Below are 18754 nucleotides of genomic sequence, written 5' to 3' on the forward strand. Positions count from 1 at the left end.
GAGATCATATGTTTCCTGTAGTTCTTGACCAGGTTTGCACACACTGCAGCAGGGATTTTGGCCCACTCCTCCATACAGACCTTCTCCAGATCCTTCAGGTTTCGGGGATGTCGCTGGGCAATACGGACTTTCAGCTCGCTCCAACAATTTTCTATTGGGTTCAGGTCTGGAGACTGGCTAGGCCACTCCAGGACCTTGAGTTGCTTCTTACGGAGCCACTCCTTAGTTGCCCTGGCTGTGTGTTTCGGGTCATTGTCATGCTGGAAGACCCAGCCACGACCCATCTTCAATACTCTTACTGAGGGAAGGAGGTTGTTGGCCAAGATCTCGCGATATATGGCCCCATCCATCCTCCCCTCAATACGGTGCAGTCGTCTTGTCCCCTTTGCAGAAAAGCATCCCCAAAGAATGATGTTTCCACCTCCATGCTTCAAGGTTGGGATGGTGTTCTTGGGGTTGTACTCATCCTTCTTCTTCCTCCAAACACGGCGAGTGGAGTTTAGACCAAAAAGCTCTATTTTTGTCTCATCATACCACATGACCTTCTCCCATTCCTCCTCTGGATCATCCAGATGGTCATTGGCAAACTTCAGACGGGCCTGGACATGCGCTGGCTTGAGCAGGGGGACCTTGCGTGCGCTGCAGGATTTTAATCCATGACGGCATAGTGTGTTACTAATGGTTCTTTTTGAGACTGTGGTCCAAGCTCTCTTCAGGTCATTGACCAGGTCTTGCTGTGTATTTCTGGGATGATCCCTCACCTTCCTCATGATCATTGATTCCCCACAAGGTGAGATCTTTCATGGAGCCCCAGACCGAGGGTGATTGACCGTCATCTTGAACTTCTTCCATTTTCTAATAATTGCGCCAAAGCTGCTTGCCTATTGTCCTGTAGCCCATCCCAGCCTTGTACAGGTCTACAATTTTATCCCTGATGTCCTTACACCCTCTCTGGTCTTGGCCATTGTGGAGAGGTTGGAGTCTGTTTGATTGAGTGTGTGGACAGGTGTCTTTTATACAGGTAATGAGTTCAAACAGGTGCAGTTAATACAGGTAATGAGTGGAGAACAGGAGGGATTCTTAAAGAAAAACTAACAGGTCTGTGAGAGCTGGAATTCTTACTGGTTGGTAGGTGATCAAATACTTATGTCATGCAATAAAATGCAAATGAATTACTTAAAAATCATACAATGTGATTTTCTGGATTTTAGTTTTAGATTCCGTCTCTCACAGTTGAAGTGTACCTATGATAAAAAATGACAGACCTCTACGTGCTTTGTAAGTAGGGAAAACCTGCAAAATCGGCAGTGTATCAAATACTTGTTCTCCCCACTGTATGTACATACTGAACAGATATGAAAACAACAATTTCAATGATTTACAGTTCAAATTAGGAAAGTAGTCAACGTAAATACATTTATTAGGCCCTAATCTATGGACTTCACATGACTGGGCAGGGGCGCAGCCATTGGTGGGTCTGTTGGGGCGTAAGCCCACCCACTTGGGAGCCAGGCCCATCGAATCAGAATTAGTTTTCCCCACAAAAGGGCTTTGTTAAATTGTCCTCAAGGATAAATACTCCTCAGTTTCATCAGATGTCCTGCAAAGCATGAAACATGGAGAGGGGTTGAGTGTGCTGGAAGCATTTGGAGAGGAAATGTGTAATTATAACATAGCTACACTCAGCGGTGCATGACTTTCAACTCTACCAAAGGAAAACATGAATCTGATTCATCACCCTACTGACAAACAATCGACTGTTCCTCAACCATGGAATGAATATCACACAGGGGTTATTTCCCGAGTGATGAACAACTGTTGGTTTTTCTGATATCATTGATATGACCCATCCCAGTATACTCTCTTTTGCCTATGCCTAATTTCATTCTGAACATCTTTGAAGGTTGTTGTTAGAGCTGTTGTCACTATGCCGGAGTCCCAGAGCCTGTCTGTGTGAAGCTGTTTGTTGTGGATTAAACTGGTGTTGGCAGTCTCATTGTGATCAGTAGGCCATGGAATCCCTTTGAGCTCGACAATCTCTTCTCCCCAGCAAAGACCAGCCTGGCTTGAGATCTTAATCTGGAGCCGCAGCCGATGCGGATCCTTAGAGAGGGGCGAATGGTCTTTGTGGCAGTAATGCACTGTAAAGGCTTTAGGCAGTGTCCAAACACTGTCAGGGTTCAGACAAAGTCATAAAATGCCAACTACCTTCACAGGCCCAGTGGAGTCAAAAACATAATTTCCCTGTGTTTTATATACACTGAGTGCACAAAACATTAGGAACACCTGCTCTTTCCATGAAATGGACTCACCAAGTGAATCCAGGTGAAAGATTTGATCCCTTATTGATGTCACCTGTTATATCCCCTTCAATCAGTGTAGATGAAGGGGAGGAGACAGGTTAAAATGGGCAGGGCAAAATATTTAAATGCCTTTGAACGGGGTATGGTATTAGGTGCCAGCCGCACCAGTTTGAGTGTGTCAAGAACTGTAAAGCTGCTGGGTTTTTCACGCTCAACAGTTTCCCGTATGTATCAGTAATGGTCTACCACCTATAGGACATCCAGCCAACTGGACACAACTGTGGAAAGTTGTGGAACGCTTTCAATACCTTGTAAAGTCCATGCCCCGACAAATTGAGTCTGTTCTGAGTGCAAAAGGGGTTGCAACTCAATATTAGGAAGGTGTTCCTAATGTTTTGTACAATCAGTGTATAGTTCCACACTATGAAGTTGACATAATGCTGTGAAATTGTGAAAATGATGATAATGCCCTTTTAGTGTTAGAGCTGTTTGAAAAGACCAGCTGAAATTTCAGCCTGTTTTAAGTGGGATGGATTTTTGGCCTGCCTGGTGACATCACCAGGTGCTATATTAGTTAATAGACCAATAGGAAAGAGACTTCCAAACCTCTCTGCCAATAACAGCTAGTTTACAGTTTTCCCATCCCCATTCAGGCCACTCCCAGGCAGTCCTAGCTACATTCTTCCTTGAGAAATTGCTCTTTGCTAAGAAGCTATTCTGTTCTTTGTTTTAATTGGAAACAACCCCAGTAAGGTACTTAATTGTCACCCAGAAATGATTTGATATTAAGATAAAATTGGCTACATTGGACCTTTAAATCTCTCCTTTACCAGCCCCCATATCCTCTCTCTCTCTCTCTCTCTCTCTCACTCACACACACACCTACACACACACACACACACACTCCACTGCTTCTAACCCCATGCTGTTTCCTTTCTTCCAGCACCTGTCCATCTCTAGCGGTAGTTTCCAGGTGGATGCCTCCTTTATGCAGACTCTGTGGAACGTCCAGCCTACCTGCTCAGGAAGCAACGTGGCTGTAGGCAAGTACACCACGACTCAATTATGCAATTATAATTTCAGGTTAATCCTTCATGATGAACTAGGACATATTTAGTTGTTTCAGGAATGTGATGTACTTTACGCTGCTTTGTGACATATATCCCTGTGAAAACAACCCATACACCCATGGGGAAAACAACCCATACACCCCTGGGAAACCAACCCATACACCCCTGGGAAACCAACCCATACACCCCTGTGAAACCAACCCATACACCCCTGTGAAACCAACCCATACACCCCTGTGAAACCAACCCATACACCCCTGGGAAACAAACACATACACCCTCTGGAAAGCAACCCACACACCCTTTGGAAACCAACCCATACACCCCTGGGCAACCAACCCATACACCCTTGGGGAAAACAACCCATACACCAATGGGAAACCAACACCAATACCCACCCCTGTGAAACCAACCCATACACCCCTGTGAAACCAACCCATACACCCCTGGGAAACCAACCCATACACCCCTGGCAAACCAACCCATACAGCCCTGGGAAACCAACCCATACACCCTTGGGAAACCAACCCATACACCCCTGATAAACCAGCCCATACACCCCTGGGAAACCAGCCCATACAACCCTGGGAATCCAACCCATACACCCCTGGGAAACCAACCCATACATCCCTGGGAAACCAACCCATACACCCTTGGGGAAAACAACCCATACACCCCTTGGAAACCAACCCATACACTCTTGGGGAAAACAACCCATACACCCTTGGGAAACCAACCCATACACCCTTGGGGAAAACAACCTATACACCCCTGGGGAACCAACCCATACACCCCTGGGGAACCAACCCATACACCCCTGGGAAACCAACCCATACACCCCTGGGAAACCAACCCATACACCCCTGGGCAACGAACCCATACACCCCTGGGCAACCAACCCATAAATCCTGTGCAACCAACACATAAACCCTGTGCAACCAACCCATACACCCCTGTGGAACCAACCCATACACCCCTGGTCAACCAACCCATACACCCCTGGGCAACCAACCTATACAACCCTGGGAAACCAACCCATACACCCTTGGAAAACCAACACATACACCCCTGGGCAACCAACCCATACACCCCTGGGCAACCAAACCATACAGCCCTGGGAAACCAACCCATACACCCTTGGGAAACCAACCCATACACCCCTAGGAAACCAACCCATACACCCCTGGGAAACCAACCCATACACCCCTGGGAAACCAACCCATACACCCCTGGGCAACCAACCCATACACCCTTGGGGAAAACAACCCATACACCCCTGGGAAACCAACCCATACACCTCTGTGAAACCAACCCATACACCCCTGTGAAACCAACCCATACACCCCTGGGCAACCAACCTATCCACCCCTGGGAAACCAACCCATACACCATTGGAAAACCAACCCATACACCCCTGGGCAACCAACCCACACAAACCAACCCATACACCCCTGGGGACCAACCCATACACCCCTGGGCAACTAACCCATACACCCTTGGAAAACCAACCCATACACCCCCCACCCCATACACCCCTGGGCAACCAACCCATACACCCCTGGGCGACCAACCCATACACCCCTGGGCAACTAACCCATACACCCTTGGAAAACCAACCCATACACCCCTGGGCAACCAGCGGGTGTAAGTCTATTAATAAGTCAGTCGATGATCAGATCATCACTAAGGCTAGTATGGTGTGAACATTTCACCATAACTTCAAAAGATCCCTGTTGACCTTAGAATCTTGTGTTTATCCAATAGGATTCCTGTGTGGTGGTCACGTGATGCATCTTTGTCACGGGCATGATGAGAGTCTGACCATCCCTGGGTCAGAGGCCAGCGAGATGGAGCAGAGGTACACTAGGCTTCCTGTCTGCCATTTTAACAGTATGTTAGAATATGTCCTGAAGACCAGAGGTAGGCGGCTCTTAACCCTACTATGAAGGGACATTTTAACAGGCACTTACAGTTACGTTTTATGATTTACGAGAGCTTTAAATGAACTGGCATGACATTTTATGACCATACTGTTGAATCGTATAGAGAAATGGGATACATAGCCGTCCCTGGTCCTCAATGAATCTTGATCATCATCCACCTTTTTATAAATATCTCTGAGTGTACATTGGTGTCCATATTTCTCTATTGAGTCTTGTGTCAAAATTAAGCGATGTGCTTTTTTAGTGCATATTTTAATTTAATTTGCTGTACATTTTATGAATGTACAGACTAAGAGCTTCATAATGGTATATCATACATTATAAATTGGGTGATTAAAACCTTGAAGGCCGTGGTATATCAGACTGTATACCACAGGTGTGACAAAACATGTATTTTTACTGCTCTAATTACGTTGGTAACCAGTTTATAATAGCAATAAGGCACCTCAGGGGTTTGTGGTATATGGCCAATATACCACGGCTAAGGGCTGTATCCAGGCACGCTGTAGTCTGTTGTGAGTAAGAACAGCCCTTAGCCGTGGTATATTGACTATATACAGTACCACACCTCCTTTAAATGTAGTTGACAAGCAGGAGAAAATGCCCTTAAGAAAGATTTTGAGATTTTCACACTTCCTCCAGAACTCTCCTTTGTTTACACCCTATTCAGCATCCTTCACACCCTCTTAAGCCTTAGCCCCACCCACCCATAACCCATGTGAGTCAGCATGGTATTGTCCTCCAGAAAGTTGTCTCTCTACTTAATAAAACCCAGCAAAATTCAGGGCAGCAATGTTTGTGGGCGAACCGTAGCAACACTGTTGCAGTTCTCCCTAGCTATATCTTTCCAAAAATCCACAGTAGCAAAGATGATCTCTATACTGATCAAGGAAGAGCCCGTTCTGTTATTAACATAAGCCTGTGACATGACAGAGCCATGTGCTTTCTCCTTGGCTCAACTAGGCTGATAATTCTACGTTTTTATTCATATTTACAGATCCCATACACATTTTTAATTAAGCCACATGAAAGTTCATATATTCAAGAAAAAAAATCTAAACTTTACTAATAAATATATGCATACAGTAGCACTCAAAAGTTTGGACACACCTACTAATTCGAGGGTTTTTCTTTATTTTTACTATTTTCTACATTGTAGAATAATAGTGAAGACATCAAAACTATTAAAGAACACATATGGAATCATGTAGTAACCAAAAAAGTGTTTAAACAAATCAAAATATATTTTAGATTCTTCAAAGTAGCCACCCTCTACCTTGATGGCAGCTTTGCACACTCTTGGCATTCTCTCAACCAGCTTCAATCCGCTGTCTCAAACAACATCCAGTGAAATTGCAGAGCGTGAAACTCAACAAAACAGAAATTCTCATTATAAAAGATACATAAAAGGTACAAGTGTTATACATCAGCTTAAAGATAAACTTCTTGTTAATCCAACCGCTGTGTCAGATTTCAAAAAGGCGTTACGTCGAAAGCATACAATACGATTATCTGAGGACAGCGCCCAGCTAACAAAACATTACATGCAGTTACCAGCCAAGTAGAGATGTCACAAAAGTCAGAAATAGTGATAAAATTAATCACTTTCCTTTGATGATCTTCATATGGTTGCACTCACAAGACTCCATGTTACACAATACATTTTTGTTTTGTTCGATAAAGTCCCTCTTTATTTCCAAAAACCTCAGTTTTGTTGGTGTGTTTTGTTCAGTAATCCATCAGCACACAGCGCGGCCACAGCAGGCAAACGAAAAAAAAAAAAAAGTACCATAAAAGTTCATAGAAACATGTCAAACGATGGTTATAATCAATCCTCAGGTTGTTTTTGTCATAAATAATCGATAATATTTCAACCGGACAATATCTCCGTCAATAGAAAAGGAAAAACGCAGAAAACATCTCTGGAAATTTCCACTGCCCACTCATTGAAAGTGGTGTTTCTCCCTCATTTTTAAAGAAAAAGCCTGAAACAATGCCTAAAGACTGGCCACATGTAGTGGAAGCCACTGGGTCATAAGTCTTTGTTTGGTGGATAGGCTTTCAGTGGAAAAACAGCCTTTCAAAATAATAACATTTCCTGGATGGATTTTCCTCAGTTTTTTGCCTTATGTTATACTCACAGACATAATTTTAACAGTTACCTACCTCAAGAAGCTGGTTGAGAGAATGCTAAGAGTGTGCAAAGCTGTTATCAAGGCAAAGGTGGCTACTTTGAAGAATCTAAAACCTAAAATATAATTTGATTTATATAACACTTTTTTGGTTACTACATGATTCCATATGTGTTATTTCGTCGTTTTGATGTCTTCACTGTTATTCTACAATGTAGAAATAGTAAAAATAAAGAAAAACCCTTGAATGAGTAAGTGAATCCAAACTTCTGACTGGTACTGTATATATATACATTTTTGGGGGCCCTTATGGGGGTGCAGGGTAGCCTAGCGGTTAAGAGGTTGCTGGTTTAAATCCCTGAGCCAACTAGGTGAAGTGTCTGCCGATGTGCTTTCAAGCACTTAACCCTAATTGGTCCTGTAAGTTACTCTGGATAAGAGTGTCTGCTAAAATACAAAATGTTTAAATATAAGTCAAATGCCTCAGATCCTGTAACTGGTCACAATTAGTTTTAGTTTTAAAATGCACTAGGAAGAGAGTATTTTTTTTATTGCAAAGTCACTGTGTTTAATAGAGACAAATGCCCTGGTTTAAATTGAACTTCGTCTGTTTTAAAGGATCCAGACCTGACTCCTCTCCTCCCTCTCTTTGTCCACAGGATTGTGAACTATGAGATGGGTAAAGGAGCATCCAGGGCCCGCTCTCTCTGGAGGCTGGAGCCCCTCAGGATCGGGTGAGCTGATACACACGCAGCCACACACACAAACACCAATACCCAACCCTATCTCACGCTCTCTAATTTCTCCATCTCCCTGCCAGATGCTCACTCACCTAGACGCCAATATGCTTTCAGATACTTTTTAGGGTAGTGACATTTCCACTATAACCCCATCAGGTACTATAACCACTATAACCCCATCAGGTACTATAACCACTATAACCCCATCAGGTACTATAACCACTATAACCCCATCAGGTACTATAACCACTATAACCCCATCAGGTACTATAACCACTATAACCCCATCAGGTACTATAACCACTATAACCCCATCAGGTACTATAACCACTATAACCCCATCGGGTACTATAACCCCATTAGGTACTATAACCCCATTAGGTACTATAACCCCATTAGGTACTATAACACCATCAGGTACTATAACCCCATTAGGTACTATAACCACTATAACCCCATCAGGTACTATAACCACTATAACCCCATCAGGTACTATAACCACTATAACCCCATCAGGTACTATAACCACTATAACCCCATCAGGTACTATAACCACTATAACCCCATCAGGTACTATAACCACTATAACCCCATCAGGTACTATAACCACTATAACCCCATCGGGTACTATAACCCCATTAGGTACTATAACCCCATTAGGTACTATAACCCCATTAGGTACTATAACACCATCAGGTACTATAACCCCATTAGGTACTATAACCACTATAATCCCATCAGGTACTATAACCACTATAACCCCATCAGGTACTATAACCCCATCAGGTACTATAGCCCCATCAGGTACTATACCCCATCAGGTACTATAACCACTATAACCCCATCAGGTACTATAACCACTATAACCCCATCAGGTACTATAACCGGTATAACCCCATTAGGTACTATAACCACTATAGCCCCATCAGGTACTATAACCCCATCAGATACAATAACCACTATAACCCCATCAGGTACTATAACCACTATAACCCCATTAGGTACTATAACCACTATAACCCCACCAGATACTATAACCCCATCAGGTACAATAACCACTATAACCCCATCAGGTACTATAACCACTATAACCCCATCAGGTACTATACACACTATAACCCTACCAGGTACAATAACCGCTATAACCCCATCAGGTACTATAACCACTATAACGCCATTAGGTACTATAACCACTATAACCCCATCAGGTACAATAACCACTAAACCACTATAACCCCATCAGGTACTATAACCACTATAACCCCATCAGGTACTATAACCCCATCAGGTACAATAACCCCATCAGGTACTATAACCACTATAATCCCATCAGGTACTATAACCACTATAACCCCATCAGGTACTATAACCCCATCAGGTACAATAACCCCATCAGGTACTATAGCCCCATCAGGTACTATACCCCATCAGGTTCTATAACCACTATAACCCCATCAGGTACTATAACCACTATAACCCCATCAGGTACTATAACCGGTATAACCCCATTAGGTACTATAACCACTATAACCCCATCAGGTACTATAACCCCATCAGGTACAATAACCACTATAACCCCATCAGGTACTATAACCCCATCAGGTACTATAACCACTATAACCCCATTAGGTACTATAACCACTATAACCCCACCAGATACTATAACCCCATCAGGTACAATAACCACTATAACCCCATCAGGTACTATAACCACTATAACCCCATCAGGTACTATAACCCCATCAGGTACAATAACACCAACAGGTACTATAACCCCATCAGGTACTATAACCGCTATAACCCCATCAGGTACTATAACCACTATAACCCCACCAGGTACTATAACCGCTATAACCCCATCAGGTACTATAAACCCATCAGGTACTATAACCACTATAACCCCATCAGGTACTATACACACTATAACCCTACCAGGTACAATAACCGCTATAACCCCATCAGGTACTATAACCACTATAACGCCATTAGGTACTATAACCACTATAACCCCATCAGGTACAATAACCACTATAACCCCATCAGGTACTATAACCACTATAACCCCACCAGGTACTATAACCCCATCAGGTACAATAACCCCATCAGGTACTATAACCCCATCAGGTACTATAACCGCTATAACCCCATCAGGTACTATAACCACTATAACCCCACCAGGTACTATAACCGCTATAACCCCATCAGGTACTATAAACCCATCAGGTACTATAACCGCTATAACCCCATTAGGTACTATAACCCCACCAGGTACTATAACCGCTGTAACCCCATCAGGTACTATAACCACTATAACCCCACCAGGTACTATAACCACTATAACCCCACCAGGTACTATAACCGCTATAACCCCATCAGGTACTATAAACCCATCAGGTACTATAACCGCTATAACCCCATTAGGTACTATAACCCCATCAGGTACTATAACCCCATCAGGTACTATAACCACTATAACCCCATTAGGTGCTATAACCACTATAACCCCATCAGGTAATATAACCACTATAACCCCATCAGGTACTATAACTCCATCAGGTACTATAACCACTATAACCCCATCAGGTACTATAACCCCATCAGGTACTATAACCATTATAACCCCATCAGGTAATATAACCACTATAACGCCATCAGGTACTATAACCACTATAACCCCATCAGGTACTATAACCCCATCAGGTACTATAACCACTATAACCCCATCAGGTATTATAACCCTATCAGGTATTATAACCCCATCAGGTACTATAACCCCATCAGGTACTATAACCCCATCAGGTACTATAACCCCATCAGGTATTATAACCCCATCAGGTACTATAGCCCCATCAGGTACTATAACCCCATCAGGTACTATAACCACTATAACCCCATCCGGTACTATACCCCATCAGGTACTATAACCACTATAACCCCATTAGGTTCTATAACCCCTATAACCCCATCAGGTATTATAACCCCAACAGGTATTATAACCCCATCAGGTACTATAACCCCATCAGGTGCTATAACCACTATAACCCCATCAGGTACTATAACCACTATAACCCCATCAGGTACTATAACCCCATCAGGTACTATAACCCCACCACGTACTATAACCACTATAACCCCATCAGGTACTATAACCACTATAACCCCATTAGGTACTATAACCCCATCAGATATTATAACCGCTATAACCCCATCAGGTTATAAATGGTCTCTGGAAGTTTATTTCACAGCCCACACACATCCTGGTCCCATCCACCATCAGCCTTCTTATCTCTGGGCTTAGGTGACAGGTTCTCCAACAGCCATGCCAAACAGTCTGACTTTCCGTTTGTACTGAGATATTTTGAAACAATGGATGTGCTTCATTGTGAAAGGATGCTGAAATGCCAGAGGCAGCGGCTGTATATCTCTTTGTTGCAAATAACAGCGTACATCAATGTCTCTAGATTGAAATAGACATTGCTATGTCAGACACATTTTGACTCCGTTGTTCCCCTATCTGCCATTGGAAAAGGGTTATAGGGACCACTGTAGAATGTAGATTAATATCTGTTTGGGTTCATCCCCTCTTTGTGATTGGTCAGTTGGAGCGGAAGCCACATTCGCTATGGGCAGGCGTTTCGTCTGCGTCACCTGTCTACCGGTCACTACCTGGCGCTGACCGAAGAACATGGTCTGGTCTTACAGGAGAGAGAGAAGTCTGATATCAAGTCCACTTCTTTCTGCTTCAGGGCTACCAAGGTTTGTTCCCGACAAATACCAACACTCTTAAGTCTTTTAATCATTCTTTGTCTTTCAAAGTAAACTTTGTTTTACATTTACTCACAGAAAGGTGGATTGTGGGTAAAACTAGGGCTGTGACGATACCAGTATTGCAATATTTTTTTTCCATAGCAAAAAAAAACAAAACTCGAAGCCTGCTGTATGTAAAATATGGTGTACTATAGCTTGGGAAAATGCATAACTGTGACTCTGGATGACAACATAATGATGTTTGATTCCAACATTAGGGCTGCTAAATCCATCCCGGCCGTAGGTAAAACCATGGTATTTTCTAGAGAAAAGACTGTACCGTGCCTGAAGAAGGTCAGAGCAGACACACCTATATTTTTTAAGAGCACGTTAGATTTATCCTTTAACTTTTAAAAGGTCATCCTTGTACCCTATACACAACAATCAACAACATTCTAGTCCATAAAGCTAAAATGTCAGGGAACGGTCCAAGCCAAGTCACACAGTCCATTAACAACCCAACCAATCAACACAACCAAGGTGTATGGGGAACCAATAGAATTAGAATGCATATTAATTATACGGCGGAACCTTCATTGCATTCTACAACCATAGTGCATGGACAGGAAGGACATGAAGAAGCAAACAGAAGGACTCTGTCTGTCTGTCTGTCTGTCTGTCTGTCTGTCTGTCTGTCTGTCTGTCTGTCTGTCTGTCTGTCTGTCTGTCTGTCTGTCTGTCTGTCTGTCTGTCTGTCTGTCTGTCTGTCTGTCTGTCTGTCTGTCTGTCTGTCTCTCTCTCTCTGTCTGTCTGTCTGTCTGTCTGTCTGTCTGTCTGTCTGTCTGTCTGTCTGTCTGCCTGTCTGCCTGCCTGCCTGCTCCAGATTCAATGCTATTCTGCTCTATGTGGTAGTAATGATTGTGTGCACACGCACATGCACACAGTATCTGTTTAATTCTCTCACTCCCCTTTCCTGTTTCCTTCTCTCTCTCTCTCTCTCTCTCTCTCTCTCTCTCTCTCCCTCCCTCCCTCCCCATGCCTACCCTTTCAATATTAAGTGTTATACATGGACTTTAATTGGTTCCCCTTTACCTGCTGTAATCAGCAGCCAGCATCCATATCTGACGAGGTGTGAATGGGTTCTGTGTGTGTGTGTGTGTGTGTGTGTGTGTGTGTGAGCGTGCCATTCGTGGTTCTGACCCCCCAAAATGCTGTTACTGTTTCCCTGTGGCGAGTAATGAATAGGCTCTCTAGCATACCTCTCTGATTAGTGTGTAATCTTCATTTGTTGTGTGTGTGTGTGTGTGTGTGTGTGTGTGTGTGTGCGTGCGTGCGTGTGTGTGTGCGTGCACGCGTGCTCCCTCCCACAGGAAAAGATAGAGTCGGGTACGAAGAATCGAGACATAGAAGGTATGGGAGTAGCAGAGATCAAGTATGGGGACTCAGCCTGCTTCGTGATGCACGTGGCTACAGGTCTGTGGCTGTCCTATCAGGCGCCTGACGCTAAAGCCTCCCGCATAGGACCCCTGAAGAGAAGGGTGGGTTATTATACATGTTCACTGTACTGATGGTGTGGAAGAAGTGTGTAAAAGTCTTTGTTCTTTGAGTAAATTTATTTTCCACTAATAATTGGAAGTGGCGATCAGCAGTTGAAACAATAACTAAGCGTCCTGTTTAGGTAAACAGCTGATGGATGGGTCTGGAGAAATGTAACCACTCTCAAATTCATAGACAGAGCTATGGATGCAAGGACTGACCATGAATGATATAGTTTTAAACATGTTTTGAGGCTACATAGTGTTTATTTAACATTGGAGTAAAATAAGCTTATATAAATAAGCTTATATAAATAAGCTTATATTTTAGGTTCTGATGAGGTACGCCATAAGCCCATGAGGTATTCATGGGTTATATTGTGGGTAAATGGGTACATTGATTCTTGAAGTTTAATCATACACTTGTTAACTTGAAAATGAGATGTACTGTAGGTCTATGGCCAATGAAATCACTGCACTGTATACTACTGTAAGTATGCCTCTCTATGGAAGACCACTTTATGCAGCTCACCCTGCACTATCAGCTCCAATGTAAATAACATGAGCAAGTCTACTTCTGATAAGCTTCCCAGTAAAGCATTAAAAACAATCAAGCAACCCAGAAAAGTGCTAAAAATAGCCCATTTTAACATATGTAGCCTAAGAAACAAGGTCCATGAAGTCAATAACTTGCTTGTAACAGATGACATTCATATTCTGACTGTCTCTGAAACTCACTTAGATAATACCTTTGATACAGTGGTAGCAATACATGGTAATAACATCTACAGGAAAGACAGAAATGCCAAAGGTGGAGGTGTTGCTGTTCATATTCAGAACCACATCCCTGTAAAGCTTAGACAGGATCTCATGTTAAATACTGTTGAAGTAATATGGCTACAGGTTCCTCTGCCTCACCTAAAGCCCATTCTGGTGGGAAGTTGCTATAGACCACCAAGTGCTAACAGTCAGTATCTGGATAATATGTGTGAAATGTTTGATAATGTATGTGATATCAACAGAGAAGTATATTTTCTGTGTGATTTAAATATTGACTGGCTATCATCAAGCTGCCCACTCAGGAAAAGACTTCAGACTGTAACCAGTGCCTGCAACCTGGATCAGGTTGTCAGTCAGCCGACCAGGGTAGTTGCAAAAAGCCTAGGAATTAAATCATCAGTATGTATTGATCACATTTTTACTAACTCTGCAGATATTTGCTTTAAAGCAGAATGCAAATCCATAGGATGTTGTGATCACAATATAATAGTCATGTATAGGAAAACCAAAGTTCCAAAGGCTGGTCCTAATATAGTGTATAAGAGGTTTTGTAGTGATTCTTATGTTGACGATGTAAATCACAATTGCTGCTTTGTGGTGTGTAATGAGGAGCAACCAGACGCTGCACTTGACGCATTTATGAAAGTACTTATTCCAGTTACTAATAAGCACACACCCATTAAGGAAATTACTGTAAAAACTGTTAAATCCCCTTGGATTGATGAGGAATTGAAAAATTGTATGGTTTAGAGGTATGAGGCAGAAGGTATGGCAATTAATCTGGCAGGCCAACTGATTAGCAAACGTACTGCAAATTAAGAAATCATGTGACTAAACTAAATTTAAAAAAATAATAAACTACACTATGAATCAAAGATAAATTATATAAAGAATTATAGTAAATGTAACGGTCTGAGTGTAGTGGGTGAGGAGTCAGGCGCAGGAAGCAGAGAGTTCAGGGGAGTGCTATTTTAATGCACTGAGAAACGCTGAACATAAGCCAACCCTCACAAAAACACAGGGCGTACTGAACAAACAAATGCCCCAAACAGGGGGACTTAAACTGTAATTAAATCACAATAATTAAATAATTAAATCACAATAATTAATCCCGCACAAGGAACCCTGCGGGCCGGCTGACTAATAAAGCCTTACTACCTAACTCAAAACAGGTGCACACAATCAACACATAAGGAGGGGGAGGAAATAATCAGTAGCAGCTAGTAGGCCGGCGACGACGACCGCCGAGCGCCACCCGAACGGGAAGGGGAGTGTCCTTCGGTCGGAGTCGTGACAGTACCCCCCCCCCTTGACGCGTGGCTCCCGCAGCGCGCCGACACCGGCCTCGAGGTCGACCCGGAGGATGAGGCGCAGGGCGATCCGGATGGAGGCGATGGAAATCCCTCAACATTGACGGATCCAAAATGTCCCTGGTGGGTACCCAGCACCTCTCCTCCGGACCGTACCCCTCCCAGTCCACGAGGTACTGCAGGCCCCTCACCCGGCGTCTCGAGTCCAGAATGGCCCGTATCGTATATGCCGGGGACCCCTCGATGTCCAGAGGGGGAGGAGGGACCTCCAGCACCTCACCGTCCTGTAGGGGACCAGCTACCACCGGCCTGAGGAGAGACACATGAAACGAGGGGTTAATACGATAATAGGAAGGGAGTTGTAATCAATAACACACCTCGTTTATTCTCCTCAGGACTTTGAACGGCCCTACACACTGCGGCCCAAGCTTCCGGCAGGGCACGCGGAGGGGCAGGTTTCGGGTCGAGAGCCAGACCCTGTCCCCTGGTACAAACACGGGGGCCTCACTGTGGTGGCGGTCAGCACTCCTTTTCTGCCATCCACTAGCCTGTTGAAGGGATTCCTGGACGGCCCCCCAGGTTTCTTTGGAGCGCTGCACCCATTCCTCCACCGCAGGAGCCTCGGTCTGGCTCGGATGCCACGGTGCCAGGACCGGCTGGTACCCCAACACACACTGAAAGGGGGACACATTAGTAGATGAGTGGCGTAATGAGTTCTGGGCCATTTCCGCCCAGGGGATGTATCTCGCCCACTCCCCTGGCCGGTCCTGGCAGTACGACCGCAGAAACCTACCCACCTCCTGGTTTACTCTCTCCACCTGCCCATTACTTTCGGGGTGATAACCGGAGGTCAGGCTGATGCGAGACCCCCAGACGCTCCATGAACGCCCTCCATACTCGGGACGTGAACTGGGGACCCCGATCAGAAACAATGTCCTCCGGCACCCCGTAGTGCCGGAAGACGTGAGTGAATAATGCCTCCGCAGTCTGTAGGGCTGTTGGGATACCGGGCAACGGGAGGAGACGGCAGGACTTAGAGAACCGATCCACAATCACCAGAACCGTGGTGTTGCCCTGAGACAGGGGAAGGTCGGTCAGGAAATCTACGGATAGATGTGACCATGGCCGTTGTGGAACGGGGAGGGGTTGTAATATCCCTCTAGGAAGGTGCCTAGGAGCCTTACTCTGGGCGCATACCGAACAGGAGGAGACATAAACCTTAACGTCCCTAGCCAAGGTAGGCCACCAATACCTCCCCGAAGGCTCCCTACTGTCCTCCTCACCCCAGGGTGACCCGAGGAGGGTAGGACGTGAGCCCACCGAATCAGTTGGTCCCGAACACCAAGCGGCACGTACCTCCGCCCCGCCGGACACTGAGGAGGCGCTGGTTCAGCCCGTAACGCCCGCTCGATGTCCGAGTCCACCTCCCATACCACCGGTGCCATCAGCTTTGAGGCCGGAAGGATGGGAGTAGGTTCGGTGGACCTATCCTCCGTGTCGTAAAAGCGGGACAGTGCGTCCGCCTTCACGTTCTGGGAGCCCGGTCTATATGATAAAGTGAACCGGAATCGAGTGAAAAACATGGCCCACCTTGCCTGCCGCGGGTTTAGTCTCTTAGCTGCCCAAATATACTCCAGATTTTGGTGGTCGGTCCAGATGAGAAAGGGGTGCTTAGCCCCCTCAAGCCAGTGTCTCCACACCTTCAGAGCCCTGACCACCGCTAACAACTCCCGGTCCCCCACATCATAGTTACGCTCCACTGGGCTGAGCTTACTCGAGAAGAAAGCGCAGGGGCGGAGTTTTGGTGGCGTACCCGAGCGCTGTGATAGCACGGCACCCACCCCAGCCTCGGACGCGTCCACCTCCACTATGAATGCTAGAGAGGGGTCCGGATGCGCCAACACGGGTGCATCCGTGAACAGCGCCTTCAACCTGTTGAAAGCTCTGTCCGCCTCTGCTGACCATCGCAACCGCACCGGGCCCCCCTTTAGCAGTGAGGTAATTGGAGCCGCTACCTGGCCAAAACCCCGGATAAACCTCCGGTAGTAGTTGGAGGGGGAGGAAATAATCAGTAGCAGCTAGTAGGCCGGCAACGACGACCGCCGAGCGCCACCCGAACGGGAAGGGGAGTGTCCTTCGGTCGGAGTCGTGACAGTAAAAGCTTTGGGGCACCTTAAATGAAATTCTTGTGTAAAAAAGCCAACTTGGCTCCTTCATTCATTGAATCAGATGGCTCATTCATCACAAAGCCCACTGATATTGCAAACTACTTGGCAATATAAGCAAACTTAGGGATGACATGCCAGCAACAAATGCTGACACTACACAGCCAAGTATATCGGACCAAATTCTGTGTAACGAACTTCTTCTTCGTCTGATGATGAGTAGGAAGGATCGGACCAAAATGCAGCGTTGTAAGTGTCCATGATAATTTGTTATATCAGAACACAAAAAATACAAAATAACAAAGTGAAGGAAAGCTAATGAAAATCAAAACAGTTCTGTATGGAGAAAACACAGACACAGAAAACAACTACCCACAACCCATAGTGGGAAAACAGGCTGCCTAAGTATGGTTCTCAATTACAGACAACGATTGACAGCTGCCTCTGATTGGGAGCCATACCAGGCCAAACACATAGAACTATAACACACAGAACAAAACATAGAATGCCCACCCCAACTCACGCCCTGTCCAAACTAAAATAGAAACATAAAAAAGGAACTAAGGTCAGGACGTGACATTCTGAAAGACAAGAATTGTACTTTTGAATTCCGTAAAGTCAGTGTGGAAGAGGTGAAAAAAATATTGTTGTCTATCAACAATAACAAGCCACCAGGATCTAACAATCTAGATGGAAAATTACTGAGAATAATAGCAGGCGATATTGCCACTCCTATTTGCCACATCTTCAATTTAAGCCTACTAGTGTGTGCCCTCAGGCCTGGAGGGAGGCTAAAGTAATTATCCTACCCAAGAATAGTAAAGCCCTCTTTACTGGCTCAAATAGCCGACCAATCAGCCTGTTACCAACCCTTAGTAAACTTCTGGAAAAAATTGAGAGATTGACTTCATCACTACTTGTACTGAGGTATTGCCATGTTGAATGCACCAAGCTGTCTGTTTGAACTACCGGCACACAGCCCGGACACCCATGCATACCAATACCACTCCAATACCTTGACTTTGTTGT

The 18754-nt window shown here is 44.8% G+C and overlaps 1 protein-coding gene across 1 annotated transcript in view; it reads left to right on the forward strand.

Moving 5' to 3' along the window:
- LOC112238823 (ryanodine receptor 3-like) overlaps positions 1-18754 on the forward strand; it is a gene marked incomplete at its 3' end in the record, with an annotated part of 89806 nt that overhangs the window by 18890 nt on the left and 52162 nt on the right. The window contains 5 exon segments of the mRNA XM_042300538.1: positions 3247-3346; positions 5138-5231; positions 8108-8182; positions 11788-11944; positions 13306-13473. Coding sequence (XP_042156472.1) covers positions 3247-3346; positions 5138-5231; positions 8108-8182; positions 11788-11944; positions 13306-13473 — 594 coding nt within the window.

The sequence above is a fragment of the Oncorhynchus tshawytscha genome, linkage group LG18 (assembly GCF_018296145.1).
Source record: "Oncorhynchus tshawytscha isolate Ot180627B linkage group LG18, Otsh_v2.0, whole genome shotgun sequence".
NCBI lineage: Eukaryota > Metazoa > Chordata > Actinopteri > Salmoniformes > Salmonidae > Oncorhynchus > Oncorhynchus tshawytscha.